This window comes from Gopherus flavomarginatus, chromosome 1, assembly GCF_025201925.1.
Source record: "Gopherus flavomarginatus isolate rGopFla2 chromosome 1, rGopFla2.mat.asm, whole genome shotgun sequence".
Taxonomy (NCBI): Eukaryota; Metazoa; Chordata; order Testudines; family Testudinidae; genus Gopherus; species Gopherus flavomarginatus.
In genome coordinates, this window is record NC_066617.1 from 108,783,740 (window position 1) to 108,804,035 (window position 20,296).

Genomic DNA, 20,296 nt, shown 5'->3' on the forward strand with positions numbered 1-20,296 from the left:
CAAGATTGGGAATCAGAAGATCTAGACTTTACTCTTGTGAGGCTTAATTCATGCATATTAACAAAGTGCTTTGAGATTTTTGGATGGAAAATGCTGTATACATTCAAAATATTGCTATTACTGTTGCTTATTTAATTAGTTGAAAAACTTTTATTTGGCAAGAGGTGAACGCAATGTTCTGTTCTATTCCCTACTTATGTTATAGCTGATGATGTCTCTAACAAAGTCAGTGTAGGGAGTTTTCATTTTTTTCTTTTTTTACCATGCTTTAAGAGTTAACAGTTTTATCATGATGCAGAACTCCAGATCTTTCTTCATCCTCACTGGCCACTTACCATTTGTAAACCATTGCAGGGGAAATACAGAACCCTGAATAAGGGTCTACGTATTTTGTTCTCCAGTATTTTGCTTTTAATATTAAGGCATATTTAATTATGTATTCGTGTATGTCTGAAAAAAAATTTTAATTTAAAGTTTATTTTGTTTAGAATGTTTAATTATTTTGCTTATAATTTAATTTTAAAAACTCATTTTAAAAAGACCTTTTTGTATTCACATGGATTTAAATTTATGCTTTGCGAGACTGGTACTATCAATCTGACACCTTTCTCTAGCAATGTGCATGCTAATTAAGCACTGGTGAAAGATGCCAGAATGACAGCACCAGAGAGTAAAGTTATAATAAGAACTTCGCTTTCTAGTGCTGTCATTCTGGCACCTTTCACCAGTGCTTAATTAGTGTGTGCACATGTATACACATGCATGCACACATTATATATAATGTATGCATGCTTATTAAGTGCAAAAGTTGAAAGGTGCCAGACTGGTATCAATGGATGCCTGGTAGACCAAAGTTGGAGTCTTTCAACCTAACTGAATACTAGACTTCACTATCAGCCTACAGAGAAGAAGGCTGTTGATCTTCTTTTTAAAGATTTTTCATAAAGAAATCTTGGATAATTCAGGGATTCCAGAGCTTCGAATGACTGACTCAGTATTAGAGACAGTTTGTGTACAGCTGGGGATCTTTCAGAAGCCTGTAATAGGAAGTGGATTTTTGTTTTTGGCTGCAGAATCTCTTGACAGCAAGTGAGCCTTATTGTCACATCAGATTTTATTGACAAGAAAACCTTCTGCATTGATACAGAACGGTTTCTGCTGTAATTAATTTCTTGAGCTGCACTGTTTGGACTTTCAGCTTCCATGAGTGCAGTCAAGATTTAATGGAAAACTGATTCATTTATGGAGGGGGAGGGTTCCCTGCTTCCCCACCTTCTCCTTTCAGTGCAAATACTGCACTCAGTAGGAATAACACATATCCTTTACCTCCAGTGCTTCAGTTTGTGCCTCGAAACGTTGACACTGGCTTCTGTAACTTCAGCCAGCGCATTGAAAAAGGGCTGACGATGGCATTCCTTGAGGTGAGAAAACATCACCAGGATATCTACAACTTCACAGTGCAGGTAAGAATACTAGCATGCTCTGAGAAAAAAGAAGTTCGCTGTACTCTGCATCACACATTTTGAATGGGTAATCTAATGGTGGGTTTATATTGAGGATAACTAATAGATTTTAAGGTTTTTGGGTTCCATGGTTCATCAGTGTTTACACCTGTGCCATGTGCCCTGAGTAGCCATTATCTGAACTTTAGATCTGGAAAGTGAGGAGTCTTTATTGGATATTTTACCCAATAAAGGGGCCTAAAACTCACTGGATATTAACTCTAAATCTAATTAATAAGACATGCTGCCTTTTTTTTCCTGAAAGTTTGTTTATTCTAGCTTTTGTTCTAAAACTAAAATCAATAGAAATTGTGCTGTATAAACTCGTAAAAAATGTAAATAGTATCGAATCACCATAAAAATAAAATAACTTATTTGTGTTTAAGTACAATATGTCTTTAAAGTGAAGAATATATGCAAAATATTATATAATATAGCTACTAGGTGAAGTTCCAGGGAAAGAGCTATGGAAGCACATTTTGAGGTCTGATTGCACTTTGTTTCCACCTGTCTTTGGCTCTGGTAGTACAGGGCATAGTGAATTTTGACAGGACAGCTCTCTTTCCACAGTGTTCATTTACCTTACATTGAGAGTCTCTTCCTGTCTGTTCCACATAGGTAAGGTATCCACACAGGCTTTTTTTGTTGATAGCTTTTGTTTAGCTGCATTTGATTTTTCTCTGGACATCATCTTCATTCGTTTTCTGGATGGCACCTTTCACATCAGCATGGATTGTAATCCAATTTAAAGAATAAATCTCGGCAGGGAAACAGTGTAAGGTAACTCTATGTCCTTGCTGAGAAGAGTGTGGCTGAATCAGTCTGAAATGGATGTTACTTAACAATCTTGTAAAGCATCCCACTTTATATTGTTGTTTTAAAAAAAAAAAAAAAAAAGCAGGATAGGGAGGGAACAGAAATGCTGATGTTTTTGCTGTTCCTGACCTGTTCTAGTTTTGTCTTTTCAGATACTGAATATAACTCTGAGCAAGCCTCGTGTGGCATTTCGGCAGGGCCCTGTGAACATTGTCTTTGCCATTCAGGATACATATGGATTCTTGAATGGATCTGAAATCAGTGAGCTGCTGAGGAACCTGTCTGTGGTGGAGTTCAGTTTTTACTTGGGCTTTCCTGTGCAGCAAATTGCCGAACGTGAGTACTTCATGTCACTAAGCCTGCAAAAGATTGCTTTTGTGTGGTGTTCTCTACAGTTTCATAGTAATGTTCCATATAAGTGTTAATATTAGTTAATTTCCTTAGCTTCTAATTTGGCCTTTTTATGCAAATCTGTACAACAGTGCCTCTGGTCACATAAGCTATCCATGTGCAACAGTAGCTGAGCTTGATCACTAACTCTAGTATTGGTTCAATCTGTAATTTGCAAGGGGAGGAGGAGACAAAATCAGAACACTTGTCCACAGGCAGGTAAGACTTCTGTTTTGTTTGTGAGACAATACAATGAGATTCTCTCATATTCTGGGCTTGTGGTCTCAATCTCTCAAATAAATTAAAATGAATTATTGTTGCTGCCTTAATTGTCTGAAAGCATTTCTCTTCACTCAGTTGCTTGGTTTTAGTATGTCTTACTCTCACTTTATCCTATAGTTGTTAGTTTTGTATGCCCTTTAACCCAAATTTTAAAATGCTAGTACCCCAACAAGTCTGTGATTGTGAAGAAGGTCAGAGACTACGTCATAGTTTATTTCAGATTGAGCTACGTAATATACATAATATGGACTATGTCTTTCTAGCTTGAAAACTGTATCTGATCACACAGAATAATGCTAGATTAGTTCTCCATCAGTCCGGTCTGCTGTTACATGCTCATTGTCACTGTGTCCGTGAATATGTTTTGTTTCTGGCCCTGCATCAAGCTTGTAGAGAAGAGGGGCTGGTAAGCTTCTATACTTGGGCCGTTGGTTTATATTTGCATTAAATCCTTTACAATATATTAGTGGGCTGGTTTGTTTTTATTAATTTCTTCACTGGAAACCCATGTCCTTTTGCTTCAGTGCTACAGGACAATGAAATGAGAACAGAATTTCTACTTAGAGCAATACATCCTGAAAGGCACAGTGCCTGGTGGTTAAAAACCTTATAAAACATCCAACTGTGCTATCTTTTGTTTTGGATTTTGTGGTATGTATGTATAATTTTAAAGACAGCCTTGTCAGCTCTGTGGGGCAAGGTCTGCCTGATCGGGTACGTCTACCCAGGAAACATACCCTGCAACAGAGAGTTTCAGAACCCAAGTCAGTTGCCCTGGGCTCTGAGACTCTCTGCTGGGAGTCGTTTTTGCTGTATAGATGTACCCTTTGTGCATGCGTTCATGTGTGTATGTACAATGCCTAGCACAATGAGACTGCTTCCTGATTGGGGCCGCTAGGTACTACTGTAATTCAAATAAAAAATAATAATGTGAATGTAGCAGGGCAATGGTTCTTGACCTGGGGTTTGTGGAAGGATTTTAGGGTGAGTCTCAAGCAGGGCCAGCATTAGGGGGTAGGAAGCAGGGCAGTTGCCTGGGGCCCCACGAAGCTAATTTACATGTTTCAGCCCCACATTGGATGAAGCCCCGAACCTCAGGCAGGGCTGCTGAAGCTTTGAGCCCCGTGCTTAAGGTTGGGGAGAGACCAAAGCAAAAAGGTTGAGAAACACTGATTTAGGGCATTCTCCGTTTCCTCCTCACTGAGTACCTGTGGAAAGTGGTCCAGTAGATTGTTCTGTTTTTTTCACCAGGTCACTGTGTAGAGTCAGAACAACAAAACCATCTGCATGATCATTGCTTTAGCCTGTTGAATCCGTTATCCCTACATACAATGGCAGATTCAAGCCTACAGATCAGATTTTTCTGCAGCTTTGTCTCAGATCCAGAAGAATTTACCCCTGCACATTTGCCATCCCTAAGGATTTGTCACCCAAGGGCCAACATACCTTCCATTGCTGTGAATTCCAGCATTGAATTCTGTAGGCTGTGCAAAGGCTCAGACACCAAGAGATTTTTTTCCCGTCTTGCACAGGAAGAGAGACTTAGTCACGGTGCTAAGTAAATCATAAAATTCAACGTGATCACAAATTTGCCTGTCTTGAGCTCTTTAAAAGTGGCGCTAACTTGAGCTGCATCAGCCCTTGACTCCATTTGTGGAGTGTGTTCCAAGCGTGGGACAGCCAATTGATATTTTTATATCACTGCCTTCAGTTATCTGGCCTAACTAGCAATTCACTGTGTTTGATGTCTACTGCTAAATATCACATTTGCCTCAAAGGCCTCAGTACGGGGTTGGATTTGCCAGTGTCTTTGGGGGACTGGAGTAGTCAAATTTGAAGATGTCTTCAAAAATAAATTCAGACTTTTAAAAATAGACATAATCAGCTTTGAGTCCAGAATATAACAGGATCAAGGATGTGGGTGATGCTGTGCACAGCAACATGAGGAAGATCTTGTCTAAACTTGGCTGGTCCAGGATTTGAATAGCTCATATTCACCACAGTTCTGTCCAAACAGCAACCAGTTTTGATTTGAACTTTTCAGCTTTGATCCCCATGGCTCCTGAAGCTGTTATTCTTTGTGTGATATCATTAACTATCCCATGTTCCAAGTCTGCTGTGTCAGCAAAGAGACTGCACACATCTGATGCCCTCTGATTCTTTCTCAGCTATGGGTCTGGCAGTGGATCCCTCAGCAAGCACAATAATAAACCTAGCTTGCGTGCATTTCTGAACAATCTCCCTCAGCGTATGTCTACACTGCAATTAAAAATCTGTTTGACTGGGTACATGTCACCTCAGGACGGGATGCAGAGATAAAGTTTCCTGACACCTTAAATGACTTGGAGCAACTAGTCCTGGAACCCACAAGAGGAGAGGCAATTCTAGATTTAGTCCTGAGTGTAGCACAGGATCTGATCCAAGAGTTGACTATAGCTGGACTGCTTGGTAATAGTGACCATAGCACAATAAAATTTAACATCCCTGTCGGGGAGAGGGGGAGGGGAGGAAGAGACCAAAGCAGCCCACCACAGTAACATTTAATTTCAGAAAAGGAGACTGCACTAAAATGAGGAAGTTAGTTAAACAGAAATTAAAAGTGAAATCCCTGCAAGCTGCATGGGAACTTTTTAATGACACCATAATAGAGGCTCAATTTAAATATATACCCCGAATTAAAAAAACAGTAAGAGGATCAAAAAAGTGCCAATGTGGCTAAACAACAAAGTAAAAGAAGCAGTTAGAGGCAAAAAGGCATTGTTTAAAAAGTGGAAGTTAATTCCTAGTGAGGAAAATAGAAAGGAGTAGAAACTCTAGCAAGTGAAGTGTAAAAATATAATTTGGAAGGCCAAAAAATAATTTAAAGAATAGCTAGCCAAAGGCTCAAAAAGTAACAGCAAGAAGTGTTTAAGTATTTCAGAATCAGGAAGTCTGCTAAACAACCAGTGGGGCCACTAGATAATCGAGATGCTAAAGGAGCACTCAAGGATGATAAGGCCATTGCAGAGAAACTGAGTTAATTCTTTGCATTGGTCTTCATGGCTGAGGATGTGAGGGAGCTTCCCAAATCTGAGGAATTGTCCCAGATTGAAGTGTCATTAGAGGAGGTTTTGAAACAAACTGATAGGTTAAACAGTAGTAAATCACCTGGACCAGATAGTATTCACCCAAGAGTTCTGAAGGAACTCAAATATGAAATTGCAGAATTGCTAACTGTGTTGTGTAAAGTGTTACTTAAATTTTGCCTTGGTATCAGATGACTGGTGGATAGCTAATCATAGAATATCAGGATTGGAAGGGACCTCAGGAGGTCATCTAGTCCAACCCTCTGCTCAAAACAGGACTGATCCCCAGACAGATTTTTACCCCAGTTCCCTAAATGCCCCCCCCCTCAACGATTGAGCTCACAACCCTGGGTTTAAGCAGGCCAGTACCCATACCACTGAGCTATCCCTCCCCCCCCCCCCCCAGTGTAACACCAATTTTTTAAAAAAGTCTCTAGAGTCAATTTCAGGCCAGTAAGTCTAACTCCAATACCAGACAAATTGGTTAAAATCATAGCAAAGAACAGAATTATCAGACACATAGATGAACATGGTATATCGGGGAAGAGTCAACATGGTTTTTGTAAAGGGAAATTGTGCCTCATCAATCTACTAGAATTCTTAGAGGGAGTCAACAGGCATGTGGACAAGGGGGATCCAGTGCATATAGTGTACTTTGACTTTCAGAAAGCCTTTGACAAGGTCCCTTACCAGAGGCTCTTAAGCAAAGTAAGCTGTCATGGGATAAGAAGGAAGGTCCTCTCATGGATCAGCTGTTGGTTGAAAGACAGGAAACAAAGGGTAGAAATCAATGGTCCATTTTCAGAATGGAGAGAGATAAATAGTGGTGTCCCCCAGGGGTCTGTACTGGGCCCAGTATTGTTCAACATATTCATAAATGATTTGGAAAAATGGGAAATAATGAGGTGGCAAAATTTGCAAATGGTACAAAACTGTTCAAGATAGGTAAGTCCAAAGCAGACTGTGAAGAGTTACAAAGGGATCGTACAAAACTGGATAACTAGGCAAGAAAATGGCAGATGAAATACAGTGTTGATAAATGCAAAGTAATGCACATTGGAAAACATAATCCCAACTATAGTTACAAAATGATGGGGTCTAAATTAGCTGTTACTACTCAAGAAAGAGATCTTGAAGTCATTGTGGCTAGTTCTCTGAAAACATCCACTCAATGTGCCGCGGCAGTCAAAAAAGTTAACAGAACGTTGGGAATAACTAAGAAAGGGATAGATACTATGATATATAGAGTCAATATGATATTTTCTGAATCCCTGGTATGTCCACATGTTGAATACTACATGCAGATGTGGTCACCCCATCTTTAAAAAATATATATATTGGAATTGGAAAAGGTACAGAAAAGGGCAACAAAAATTATTACGGTATGGAACAGCGTCCGTATGAGAAGAGATTAATAAGACTGGGACTTTTCTGCTTGGAAAAGAGATGGCTAAGGGGGGATATGATAGAGGTCTATAAAATCATAACTGATGGGGGAAAGTAAATAAGGAAGTGTTATTTACTCCTTCTCATGACACAAGAACTAGGGGTCACCAAATTAAATGAATAGGCAGTAGGTTAAAAAGAAACAAAAGAAAGTATTTCTTCACACTGGAACTCTTTGCCAGAGGATGATGTGAAGGCCACGATTGTAACAGGGTTAAAAAAAGAACTAGATAAGTTCATGGAGGATAGGTCCATCAATGGCTATTAACCAGGATGGGAAGGGAAACAAAACCCTGCTTTGAAGTGTCCCTAGCCTCTGTTTGCCAGAAGATGTTGGAAATGGGCGACAGAGGATAGATCACTTGATGATTACCTGTTCTGTTCATTCCCTCTGAAACACCTAGTAATGGCCCCTGTCAGAAGACACGATACTGGGCTAGATGGGCTATTGGTCTGACCCAAGATAGCCGTTCTTATTAGAGGTCCACCCTTGTCAGAAATCCACTTATGCGTTCAGCAAATTATACGGAATCCTTCATCTTTGATGCAAAATCCATGAATATTTAGCTTTTCATTAATTCTGGAAAGTGCATTTACATCTCAGTTTCTCATATTGCCTAGCATACTTTTCTGTGCCATTTGCTTCTTAGTTACTTGGCCCACCACTTTCAGTATTACACTATGAAGGGTTGTTTGATGCAGTCCAAAGATTTTTTCCTGCTGTTTTTTTTCCCCAATGAGTCTTGTCTGTGTATATGTTTTTTAATATGTAAATGTGTTTGAAATAGTGTGCAAGTAAAGTATTGATTTGCAAATTCCAGGTGAGTTTAGTTGCAAGCAAGTTGACATTGATTTAAACTAAGGAATATCTATTATAACTTAAACTGTTGGGCGTGATTAAATTAAACTTTTGACAGCCTGAATATGAGTGTGTGTGTCTGGAAAAAGAAATGTATGTCCAGTCTTTGTCTATTTTAGATCATCTTCTGTATAAAAACTTTTTATTGGAGACAGTTCATAAAGCTTAAACAGAATGCAAATGCTTGCGGGGTAGTCCTAATGCAGTACATGGTTAGGTTATAAGGTGCCTTTAGGGATGTTTTGCCAATCTTAACTTTCTTATTTTTAATAAAGGTACTGTATGCACAGTGGAGGGAGGACTCTGTGCAAGAATAATGGCAGTGGGAATGGCTAAGGGTGGGAGATGCCAGCTTTTTTCTTTTTTTCTTCTTTCAAGGTACTAAAGAGTGCTAGGCAATTTTAATGTCTTAGCTCTATTAAAATATCCTGTCTGTTATTTCATCTTCCCTCCTTTCTGTCCATTTGTTTTTCCTTGCCCATGTGTTTACATTTAGTTTCTCAGGTTAGAATCTGATTTGGGCAGAGATTTTACTACATGTTTGCACAGTGCCTCGCACAAAGAGAACCCAACTTAATCAAGGCTTCTAGGGTGCTACTGAAATACAAATAACAAGAAAGTATGTTTTATAATCTGGACTGACAAGGATCTTGTGCATGGTGGACTGCAATGAAGACAATTATAGTGTTACCATAGTGTGCTCTTGCCGGTCCCAGGCATCCCAAAATCATGAATCAAGCCACCCCCCCCCCCCCCAAATCATGAGTTTCTTTTTAAAATAATAAACTCTGGGCTCTTTTTCTTTGGTCTGTGGCTTCTGAACCTTTAGGGATCACTCCCTCCAATTTTCAGGCTTTATTCTGCAGGAATGTACTTCTTGTTTTGAATGCAAGCGCTGAGATTCTCATGCATTCACATGATTCCAGCAGCTGGGACTCTGAACAACAAATATCACGAGACTTACTATAAAATCATGAAAGTGGGCAACACTGATAGTGCTGTATGTTCCATAAAAGGTACACTGTGTCAAATGAAAGGCTCTGTGTTCCAAAGAGTGCAGTCTTAAAGGCAGGAAAGGATACAGGACAATATGATACAATACAGTACGAGATCAAACGACATGGCTGGTAGGTTTCAGTGAACAGGTTGGCTTTTGAATTTAAGTGAGTCGATTATTCCAACCCCTCCTCTCCAGTACAGAAAAGTTCAGGAAAAGCCTGTTTTGATTAAAGAATTGTTCTTAATTTCCCCTTTCCAGTTCAGTTCTGGTTTGTAAACTTGCTGGACTCCTCATAAATAGCCCAGTGGTGCACTATATGGATCTATGAGATGTCAGGTCACTTCTTTGAATTCTCCACATTTTGTCCATTTTTGATTATTTAATCCTCCACATTTCTGCAGAACAGTGGACGTTTTAGTAAGACTATTGGTTTCTCTGCCTATTTTCATAAAGAGCACAGCTGATAACTTCCAGAACTTCGTATATTGAGCGATTTATTTTGTTTGGAGACAGATCACTCTACTGGATGGCTTAAGGGAGAAGTTAAAGAGTGAAGAATCGTTTTAGGAATAGTTTGAAAATGGTCTACATAACGTATGGTTTGACTTCAGTTCTTTCTATGTAAATGTTCCCCAAATCGTGGTACCTAACCTGAGAAATTTCTTGCTCAGTAACATGTTGCTAATCGATACGAAGTATCATTAAAAACTGAAGGAAAGTGAAAAGGCAATGGAGCAAAGTTTTTCAGGGGCTCTTTAACAAATCTCTCATGGGAAACTATTAAAATCACAATGGTTATTGGATTGTAAAGGAAATACAATTTTTAATTAGAATAGTAGAATCCAGTGCTGACTAGAGAGGGGAAAGAGTGGATGGAGGTGCACTTCTCCCACTGTACCATCAAGATCAACTGCTTAGGGATTTTTTTTTTTAAGTTTCTAGTTCATGAAGTTTCTTAGGCATACAGGAATTTGCATACATTAAATAATTTTCAAACACTAATTAGAAAGAACGGGTATATCATATTGAGTGTCAAAGCACAACTGTTACCTTGTTTAAAAAAAGAAAGTAATTAAACACTCTAACAGTTCAAAATTTTATTGCCATTGGCGGATGGTTAATTATCTTGTGATCTTGCTTTTCCTGGGCTTTGGAAAACACCAGTGCAGCGGCAGTTTACACATTTTTTTGCAGGATGATATTTTTAGATTGAGATAAGAGTGGTTTACTATGGTAATACAATCTCCAACCTTCTACCTATACTGAGCCATGTCCACTCATCCTTTGGTTTAGAAGAACCCTGCAGCAATATATATTTTTATATAATATATAAATGTAAAAAGTGGGGCGCTTCCTGTTTGTATATTGCAAGTAGAATTTTTAGAAATTTGTTATGTAATATCTCATTCAAATACATAAATGGCCATATTCTGATACCCTTACGCACATTGACCACTACTGTACTTCACAGTATTGGCCCTATTGAAGTCTCAATAGCACTGTTTGTGATGCAAGATACTCTTATTCCAGTTTAGTAGCATCAGAAAATATTGAATTTTAAGTCAGTTTTTGGGCATAGTGCCATTTAATTTAAACAAGAAGAGAATAAAGAATAAATTATTTCGGTCTAGAGAATGAAAGTGCAGTGTCAAAAAGCGAGGTTTAAAAAAAAGGTGCTATATATCTAGAGGCTCTTCTGCTTTTGCGTTAGGGGAGAAAAGAGTGATCAGGTTTTTAATAGTAAAAATCACCAGATTCTGGAAGGTAACATATTTATGGAAACAACCTTAGTACACCTAGAAAGAGATCTTAGCTAGCTAGTCTGCAAATAAGACACACTAAATAAATTAGAAAATTAATAATTGCTTTGTTTCTTTGACTGCCTACAATAGCAGGAGTTGAACTAATTATAGTGTAGTGGTTAAAACACAGAACTGGAAGTCAGGATATCTTGATTTTTGGTTTTGACTCACTTTGTGACCTTAGGCCAAATCTGTTTAATTTTGTGTGTCTCACTCTCCCCAACCTTAAAATGGGTTTTAAAAAAATTATCTTTGTTAAGCGCTTTAAGAACTTCAGATGATTCAGGGAAAACTTTGATGAAACTGCCTTCTTTCCTCCCTCTCCCCCTTTACTTTCATGAAGTTTCAATCTCTTTTCAGGAAAACTAGTCCCAGCCAGTGTCTTTATCTATTCACCAGTGCCTCTTTACTTTACTCCAGTGGGAATCTGGGGTGAAATCCTGGCCCCACTGACTTTAATGGGAGTTTTTTCATTAACCTCAATGAGGCCAGGTTTTCACTCCTGAAGCTTAGCGTTTCCAGGAGACTAGTCATTTTAACAACTTGGGCTATTGAACAAAATAGAACCAAAATGCCATGGGATTTTTCATGGAATTCATTTATGATTTTCGTAAATCCAATTTGATCTTCACAATGTTTAATGTATATTTTATTTTATTATGGCTTGGAATACAAAATAGGTACATTCAATTTTCTCCTTTATAGTTAAGTCTTAACTTTTCTACTTGGTTACAGTCACAAAGAATTAGATGCTTTCTTCCTCCGAAAAGCCATGAATGACTCACCCAGAGCAGCGGTTCTCAAACTGTGAGTCGGGACCCCTAAGTGGGTCACGACCCCATTTTAATGGGGTCGCTAGGGCTGGCTTTAGACGTGTTGGGGCCAGGGCTGAAGCCAAAGTCTGAGCCCCACCACCCAGGGCTGAAGCTGAAGCCCAAGGGCTTCATCCTTGGGTGGCAGGGGTCAGGCTTCAGCTTCAGCCCCAGGTGGCAGGGCTCAGGTTACCAACTCCTCAGCCCAGGGCAAAGCCCTCAAGCCCTCAGAGTGGCGGGGATTGAGCTTTGACCCCATCGTTCGGGGCAGTGGGGCTCAGGCTTTGGTCCCCCTTCCCGGGGTCATTTAGTGGTTTTTGTTGTCAGAAGGGGGGGTCACAGTGCAATGAAGTTTGAGAAACCATGAGTCATCCAGTGCACAACCTGATCTTAGCATGCAAAAATCTCATTTTACATTAAAGACAAATTAGCCAAACAGACTTTGCTTACTATTTCTGGAAGCAAAGCTGTCAGGGTGGTATGTTAAATATTTCAGGTAATTAATCTGATCACTTTAGTCAGCTGTTTTTCATTCAGACATATGAACCAGAAAATAGGTATCGAGCAATGTCTTTCTGTCTCTTATATATAACACTAAGAGTAATATCAGCAAATAGGATGTTCACTGAGTTAATGTGAATTATGAAATAGCCTCTTTTCTTGATTCTGTGCTATTAAGTATACAGTTCTTACAGATGTTTTTTCCCTCAACCTATTTTTTTCTCCCCCAGCCTTTCATTACCCTCAACTCAATGTGTCTCAATTGATGAAATCTTCCTGGGTGAGAACAGGTATGTAGACTATATAAGGATAGATAACCATGAGACCATTTTTTTTCAGCCAGGACCTAGATAACACATTAATAAATTTTTGAGATTGCTTACCGTTTGAGGTAATAACTATATCCAGAACTGAATAAGCTCCAAAGCAAAAGAATGAATAACCTGGAACTGCTGGTAAAGGCACTTGTGGAGAATGAACTATTGCAATTCCTTGTTTTATTGACTCAAAAATTGTTTTATGTTTAGAATGCAGGTTATTCAAAGTGTAGGAACACAGCTCTGGTATACAGAGGGTGCTGTATACACTAACTGCCATTTAAGTTGGACATTGCTTTTTTTTTAATATATATATTTTTTAAATTTTTAATATTTGATTTATTCATGGCACCTTACACCAAAGCACACAAGGCTACAAGTAGATGCCAAACAATTTTAGGGACCGTAATGATGCAGCTCCATTCCATTTCTTTTTTTTCCTCAATTAGTTTCCAGAAAATTTCTCTAGTCCAAGTCATCTTATCTAATTTGCTCTGAATATAATCCTAAAACAGTAAGAGTTAGTGCTTTCTGTAACTCTGCCCTTCTGGTATGGCATACACTCCCTGCTATTATTTGTAATTCTCACTCTATATGAATTTAAAAGAAGGTGAAAAAATTATCTTGTCAAGTTTCCTGCATTTAATTGTTCTTGATCACTGATAGTTTATTTTGCTATTTAATTCTGAGATACTTCATTTGTGACTAGAGCCAGTATAAAGATACCTCTTATTTTTTGTGGGAAATTTCTTTGGGGGAAGGAGGGAATCTAAAATTTCCTGTGATTTTTTTTTTGTTATTTTTCAATTGAAAAACTAAAACAAAAAGCTAAAAATATTTGAGTATTTGAAAATTGCTTTGGCTTAAAAATAATTCAAAACTGAAACACGAGCATTGTGATGAAAACCAAATGAAAAAATGAAAATTTTAGCCAAAAATACAAAATCTTTTCTGAAAACTGAATTTTTTGTCAAACTCTTCTGAGCTTTTGATCTGTGTTTTCAACCAAAAAAAGAAGAAAAATTGGACCAAAATGAAAATTTTGCATGAAAATTTTCTGTATTTTCATCAAAAAAATGTTTCAACCAGCTCTGTTTGTGAGGGATATTTTTGATATATTAATTTCTGTTGCTGAGAGTGTCAGTCTAGCATCCTTCTTCACTAGAAATTTCATAAGCAGGTAAATCCTTTTCCATGCATCTGTGATTGAGAAGTACAGTAGGCTAGTGCTAGTCACAGAGTCAGCTGCTTTTCCGTACATTAATGGACCCCTAAAGGGTCAGGCTGCTATTGTCTCACCCGCCAGGGGAAGAACTGCTCCAGCTTTGGAACGGATCAAAAACTAACACTCTTATGTGGCTGAGTCAGTTTCTATTAGTTAGTCAAATCATGGGGGTGGAACAAGTGATGGGAGCCATCTTAGAAAGCGAGAGAGTGAAGCAATGGTCCCTCTGGCCCTGAAGGGAGCAAGAGATGCTCCTGTAATCTGGCCCACACCAAGAAAGGAGCTTTTCTGTAGAGAGGCAGAAACAGAGGTGATAGATGAGAGAAGAAGGGGCGAAGGGGAGACTGAGTTAAGGAACCTCTCATCTTTGTGTGTGAGAGATCAGGAGGTGGCGGTATTCAGTAAGAAAAGGCCAAGGAAAAGCAGCCTGAAATGGTAATGCTGTGAGGAAGTCTCTGGGGAACACAGTTGTGGCTAGATGCTGCCACAGAGATGGCTCAGGGCCTGGGAAAGGAGGCCTTAGCTGAAGGACTGTAGCAGGTGCAGGCTTGGAATTCAAAAGGGCAAGGTCCAAAGTATAAAGGCAGCAGCCCAGCGTGGACCAGCCCTAAAAACTTTAGAACCTGTGGGTTCCTTCTAGGGGAGTGCTTGGGCCCATGGAGACTGGGCGTTGTTGAACCAAAAAGGGCTGCTGTGCCCAGTAATTACTTCATGTGGTATGCCTTAATGATAATGTTTAGTGTAACCTCTTTAACTGAACTGCTGTGGTGGCTCTAATAGTTAGAGTGCCTATAGCACTTGCCTCCCGGGTTTTGCAAGCCACTCATGCTGATCAGTTTCTGTGCACTACTGCTCTCATAGGCTTAGGCTCAGTGCTGTCTGAAACAGGTGACAATATACTTTTCTACTTTCTGTTTCCTACCTGTTCTGCTATTTCTATCCTATTTTTATATTCCCTACCCCTGACTCTGTGACTGGTGAACTCAAAGTATGGTTAACACTGAAAGCAGGTAAATCGGAATTGGTTATAACGTTGAATTCTTGACTCTCTGCTGCTTGTGTTTTGATATATATAATATTTTCATATATTCAGCTTTTTTGGAGGCAGGGCTGCCCCAGGACTGCATTTGTTCTGGACCAGGCTAGCCCCCATGATGATCCAGGAATCACCTCAGCGGTTTTTTCTTTTAATTCCCCTTCTTCCAAAGTCTTGCATTGCAGCTTGCAATCTCCAGCTGAGCTGGGAGGGATTCCTGTGTGAATATTTCAATGCTATGCTTAAATAGTCCAGCAGAGGGCTTTAGAGAATGATTCAAGGCCTGCAATTGAAGTTGCATAAAAGACACTGAATACTAATACTTCTTACTAATTTGTTTGTTCTTGGGTTGGTTTTTTGTTTTTTGTTTTTCTTTTTAAATGTAGTTCTCTTGGGTGTTGTCGACCAGCGAATTCACGAAGAAGTATTTCAGGCTGGGATGGAGCGGAAACTGGCTCAGCTGTTAAATGAGGCTTTGACCGGAGGGCGAATATGGAAACGAGCCACATTTGCAGGCAACAACGTTGTGCAGGTACTAATAGATCAGAGGCTGGACGTGTGCTTGTGTGAACTCACGTGTGTGTGTAAAGGGGAATAAACTATTCAAACAATAAATATTACCTAGCACTTGAAGGAAGGAGAGATGAAATGAAAGCCTCTAGTCCAGCTGCTCTGTGTGACTGATACATAAATCATGTTTTGCAACTAACATTCTTTTCGCTGCCCTGCTGCCTTTTGAACTGATGACTGTGATAACAGTGAAAACAACAGGAGTGTTAAATGTTTGTAAAGTAAGTATTGTGATTTTAAAAACAATCCTTAGAAACAGCTCTTAAAAGCAGCCTATTTTAAGAACTGAGTTCTTGATTTAGTTGAGGTGTCTTGCAAAGAGGGACAATGCTCTTATGGATCAAAGTCTGCCTCCCCCCCTTTTTTGCAGGGGCCACACAGCTCTTAAAATGCTTCTAGGTACTCTGTCATATTTTGTAACAGTATATAAATATGAAATAGGATAATGCGCCTGAGTGCTGGCTGGCACTTATGCTATGCAGCTAAGGGATCTTGTCAAATAAAATAACATATTACACTTTTTAACTGCCTGTTTGGTATGATATTCTCGGTCATAGAAGTTGCAGTGAAAGAAGAACTAACTGCACCAGCACCACATTTGGCATCCATGATAGCCCCTCCCATGCTATGATATATGGGTGTTGGTGGTTCTCAATCTGTACCTTCATTGTGGCTGGTGGTGTTCACTTAGGTGAAAGCCACCTTCTGGCTGCAAAGATTTGAAAACTTAACCTTTTCCTTAGATTTCTGGCTGTCACAGATGGTCCTTTATCAGCCAGATCAACAAACTGAAACCCAGTCTACCTTGTTAATGGGAAAGTTGTTTAAAAATAACTTTGCCAGCTAATCCATCAACAGTTGACCTCAGAATTGCCATGCCTGCAGTTCAGACCTATCATCTTCCTTCAGTATAACCCTGCAGTTTCCCTCCTGTTTTAATTTCCAGATGTTTAAAGGGCTGGGGCTCAAAGAAGCATCTGTTCTAGAGTAGTTTATATTTTATTTCTTTTGCACTGCTGTGATTCACTGTGAATAAGGTGCCCTGTTTCAGATTTTTCATTCTCCCCATTGCACATGTTTATCCCTCTGTCTCTTGATATAAAATAAACCTCATGTCTTACCCGCAAAGATGAGATCATATTGAAAATACATACAGCTAGGCTGCATGTAAAAAGTAACTCTTTTATCTTTTACTGTGATTAACTGCCAGTTCTGTGTTGTTTACATGCACAGGTTTCAAGAGAGGTTTCTTTCTAGCTATAGCATTGTATTTCACTGGGAGAGAACACAGAGTTTTACTCACGGAGGTGGATGTATTTCTGCTATATTCTGTGTGCCGGGTCTTAGGCCTGATCTACACTTAAAAATTAGATCAGCCTAACTACCTTGCTTAGGGCCAGCGGCACCGAAATAATTTGTATATTGGGGATGCTGAGAACCATTGAATCAAGCTGTAAACCCTCTATATGAAGGAAACCACTTCAAGCCACGGGGTGCAACTGCAGTGCCCCTAGGTCCAGCACCTGTGCATAGGGCTGTGGAAAATGTTGTGCCCTGAGCGCTGTAAGTTAGGTTGACCTAATCCTGGTGTAGGTGTAGCTAGGTCAATGGGAGAATTCCTGCGTTGACCTAGCTACCACCTCTTGGAGAGGTGGATTATCTACATTGATGGAAAAACTCCTCCACTGATGTAGAAAGCATCTGCACTAAGGCATTACAGCAGCACAGCTGCAGCAGCTGTATTGCAGACATGGCCCTAGTTACCAATAACTGTTCCTTTTTACTGCTTCATTGGTACAAAGTAGCTATCGAGCTTCCTTAACTGGGCAGCAGCTGAGGATTCCCCCAGTGGTGAGGAAGTACAATCTGCCACTGCACGCCACACCCTTTGCTTAGTTCCCTAAGGATACCAGCCTTTCATCACTCCTTTTTACCAGACTACACCATACCCCCCCAGCACAACACAGCGCTGCACCAAACCGCCATAGCTAACTGTGTTATGTGAGGGTACTTTGGTGAATGGGTATGTGGAGAATAGAAGGTTGAAGGGGGAAGAGTTCAGGTTGTGGTGTATGGTAGTTGTGATAATGCTGACACATGCCTGCAGGTGAAGGAGGAGAGGGTATATATTGCCAAGTGGCTTAACTCTCATATCCTTGCTTTTGTGGGCTAGTGTCAGGTATGCAGGGTATGTAGCAACCCTGTCTTCTTCACAGGGAAGTTTTGTATACTTTATATATAATGCTTCCAACAGCCCTTTTGGCACATAAGTGACACCTGTGATCTGATAACTGTAGTCCCTTGTGTGTGTTGGCTGACAATTACCTGCTTGATCTCCTGGATCAAGTTATTAACTATCAGAAAGTGACTACACTTCCATAATTTTTCTTTTTTACACTCTGTTGTTTGCCAGTACCCATTTAGAAGATACACAGGGAAGAATCCCACAAACACAACCCTTCATGTGTCTTCACCCAAATTTGGATTTACAAGCCTAGAGTGAGCATGGAGTTGTATAGTCTCTGCGCTATGTGATTGGGAATTCTGGAGCACATACTTTTAGCCTGCGTGTAACTGAGTGTACACATGAACATAAACATTTCTCTCCCTACCTGCAGTATTTTTTCTTCTATAGGCAAAAGAGTATCTAGTGCAGTGCACTATTTAAATAATGTGACTTGTCATTTAAGCAGGACTTGTGGTGTTCCCTCCCCAGCCCTCAGAACCACATATTAGACTGTGAAACTTTGCAGTGTTCCCACCAAAAATGAAGAAGTTCTTTTAAGTTGGGCTGCCCTTTGCAGATAGGTAGTTAATGTAGTAATAGGGTAACCTTGACTTTTGGGGGATCAGCAGCTGTTTTATTAAGGGAGTAACCATCTTTTCATAAGAATTGTTACTCTGTGTTCGGAACATAGAACTACTGCACATACTCCTTACCCTGCCTCTTGCAGCCACTCACTAACAGGCTCTCCTAGAGCGGCAGAGTTTTAGTGTGTATAGTGGTGCTATAGGTTTGGCCTGTAATTATTGAAGGTGAGGTAACAAAAATGTAAGTGTGAGCCCAGATTCCTGACCCCCATAAAGCTACTCTGCACATTACATGAGGATTGTTTTGGTGTAAGGGACTCTTGGTGGTGCAGAGCTGGTTCTGTGCCATCATGCCCAGCCCTGACATAGTGTGACACATGCCTGAGACCAGGGTGGGTGGCTAGAGTGTTGTGGCATTCCAGTGGTCCATTGGCTGCACAATGGCCCCTGGGGGCCTGTTGCAAATTGTTGTAATGTAGAACGTCACCTCTCCCACCTCAGGTGAGGATACGAGGCATAGCAATCAATTCTCAACCGCAATAAACCTTTTAATTTTGCAGCAGCGGGTTCTGCAGGTTTCCCTGGACGAGACTGTCAACTGCTTTGGAGAAGCATGCGTGTGCATGTGTATGTGTGCGTCCAGAGGATACCATGGCACAAATAACAAAATTTCCAGTCTATTCATGTTCTTTATTTTCAACCTTTCTCTTACACCGTAGGATAGCAGCATGTGTTGCATAATGTCATGCATTGTTCTGATAGCTCTTTTATAATACCAACCCACAATGGAGTGAAATAAGGGCAAAGACTGCCAGTTGTACCAAACTGGTTGTCATTTTAGTCAGGAGAACATTTGTCCACTGGAGACTAAACTGAGACCACACATTCATTTCACCTGTGATAAGCCAGTTTAGAGCTGAGTTTTCCTGAGGTGAAAGGCACTTTGCATTAAAACGCAGCACCACTGAGTGCTGTGGAAATTGAAGAGCTTGTGCTGAAAATGAGACAATTGTTGATAAATGCTATCACAATAATTGTTTTCCTTTCCTATGCTGTGAAAGTAGAACTGGCACCATTGGGGGTGCATTTTTTCTTAATAAATATATTTATTGGAAAACATAACCAGGTAAAATCACTTATTTAAATCTAAACACTTTCGAACCTTTCATAAAAAAATGAAATTTGGACTGACAGTACCCAAATGCTCATCTTTTCTTTTCCCTTTCTCTCATCTGCATTGCTCATATGGTGGCACTCTGTTAGATAGACACCTAAAGCCATAGCTACACACACAGTTTACAGCCTTACAACGGCTCATTATACACAACACAATCCCATCTATGTTTATATGTAAATGTTTCACAGAGAATTTCACTTTTTATAGCTTCTTCTTGCAAATGCAAGGCATGCTCTGTAGGTTATATTACATCATGCAGACTTAGAAACACTTGACATTTTTATGAGTAGTCTGTCTTGTCAGCTCTCATGCACTTTGATGAGGAATGAGGCTATTAAGTATTGTTTTTAAAAAAAAATCCCACCAGAAGCTCATATTAAAATAATACTTACTTTATTTTAGATTGAAATTATCTATGTTTCTTTTGAATGCTGTAGAGACCAAAAAGGTGAATCCTAGAAAAGAATGGCAATTAAGGTTGTGGATCAAAGAGACAAAAGCAGTGAAGTTCTCAGTTAAAGGAAAACTACAGAAATTAAATAACTAAATATTAGCCATGTGAGCTATCTAAGAATCTGTATGAGAAAATAATTATTATATAGCAACCTTAATATCAAAGGTGGGTTCCTTTTTTCACTGAGAGCAGTGCCTTCTTTTGTATGACCACTGTACCCTTCCCAAATTG

The 20,296-nt window shown here is 39.6% G+C and overlaps 1 protein-coding gene across 4 annotated transcripts in view; it reads left to right on the plus strand.

Moving 5' to 3' along the window:
• KIAA1549 (KIAA1549 ortholog) overlaps positions 1–20,296 on the plus strand; it is a 227,224-nt gene that overhangs the window by 142,787 nt on the left and 64,141 nt on the right. For all 4 annotated transcript variants that reach the window (XM_050945445.1, XM_050945451.1, XM_050945459.1 and 1 more), the window contains 4 exons: positions 1,333–1,463; positions 2,471–2,654; positions 12,706–12,765; positions 15,440–15,585. In XM_050945445.1, coding sequence (XP_050801402.1) covers positions 1,333–1,463; positions 2,471–2,654; positions 12,706–12,765; positions 15,440–15,585 — 521 coding nt within the window. The remainder of the gene's footprint in view (positions 1–1,332; positions 1,464–2,470; positions 2,655–12,705; positions 12,766–15,439; positions 15,586–20,296) is intronic.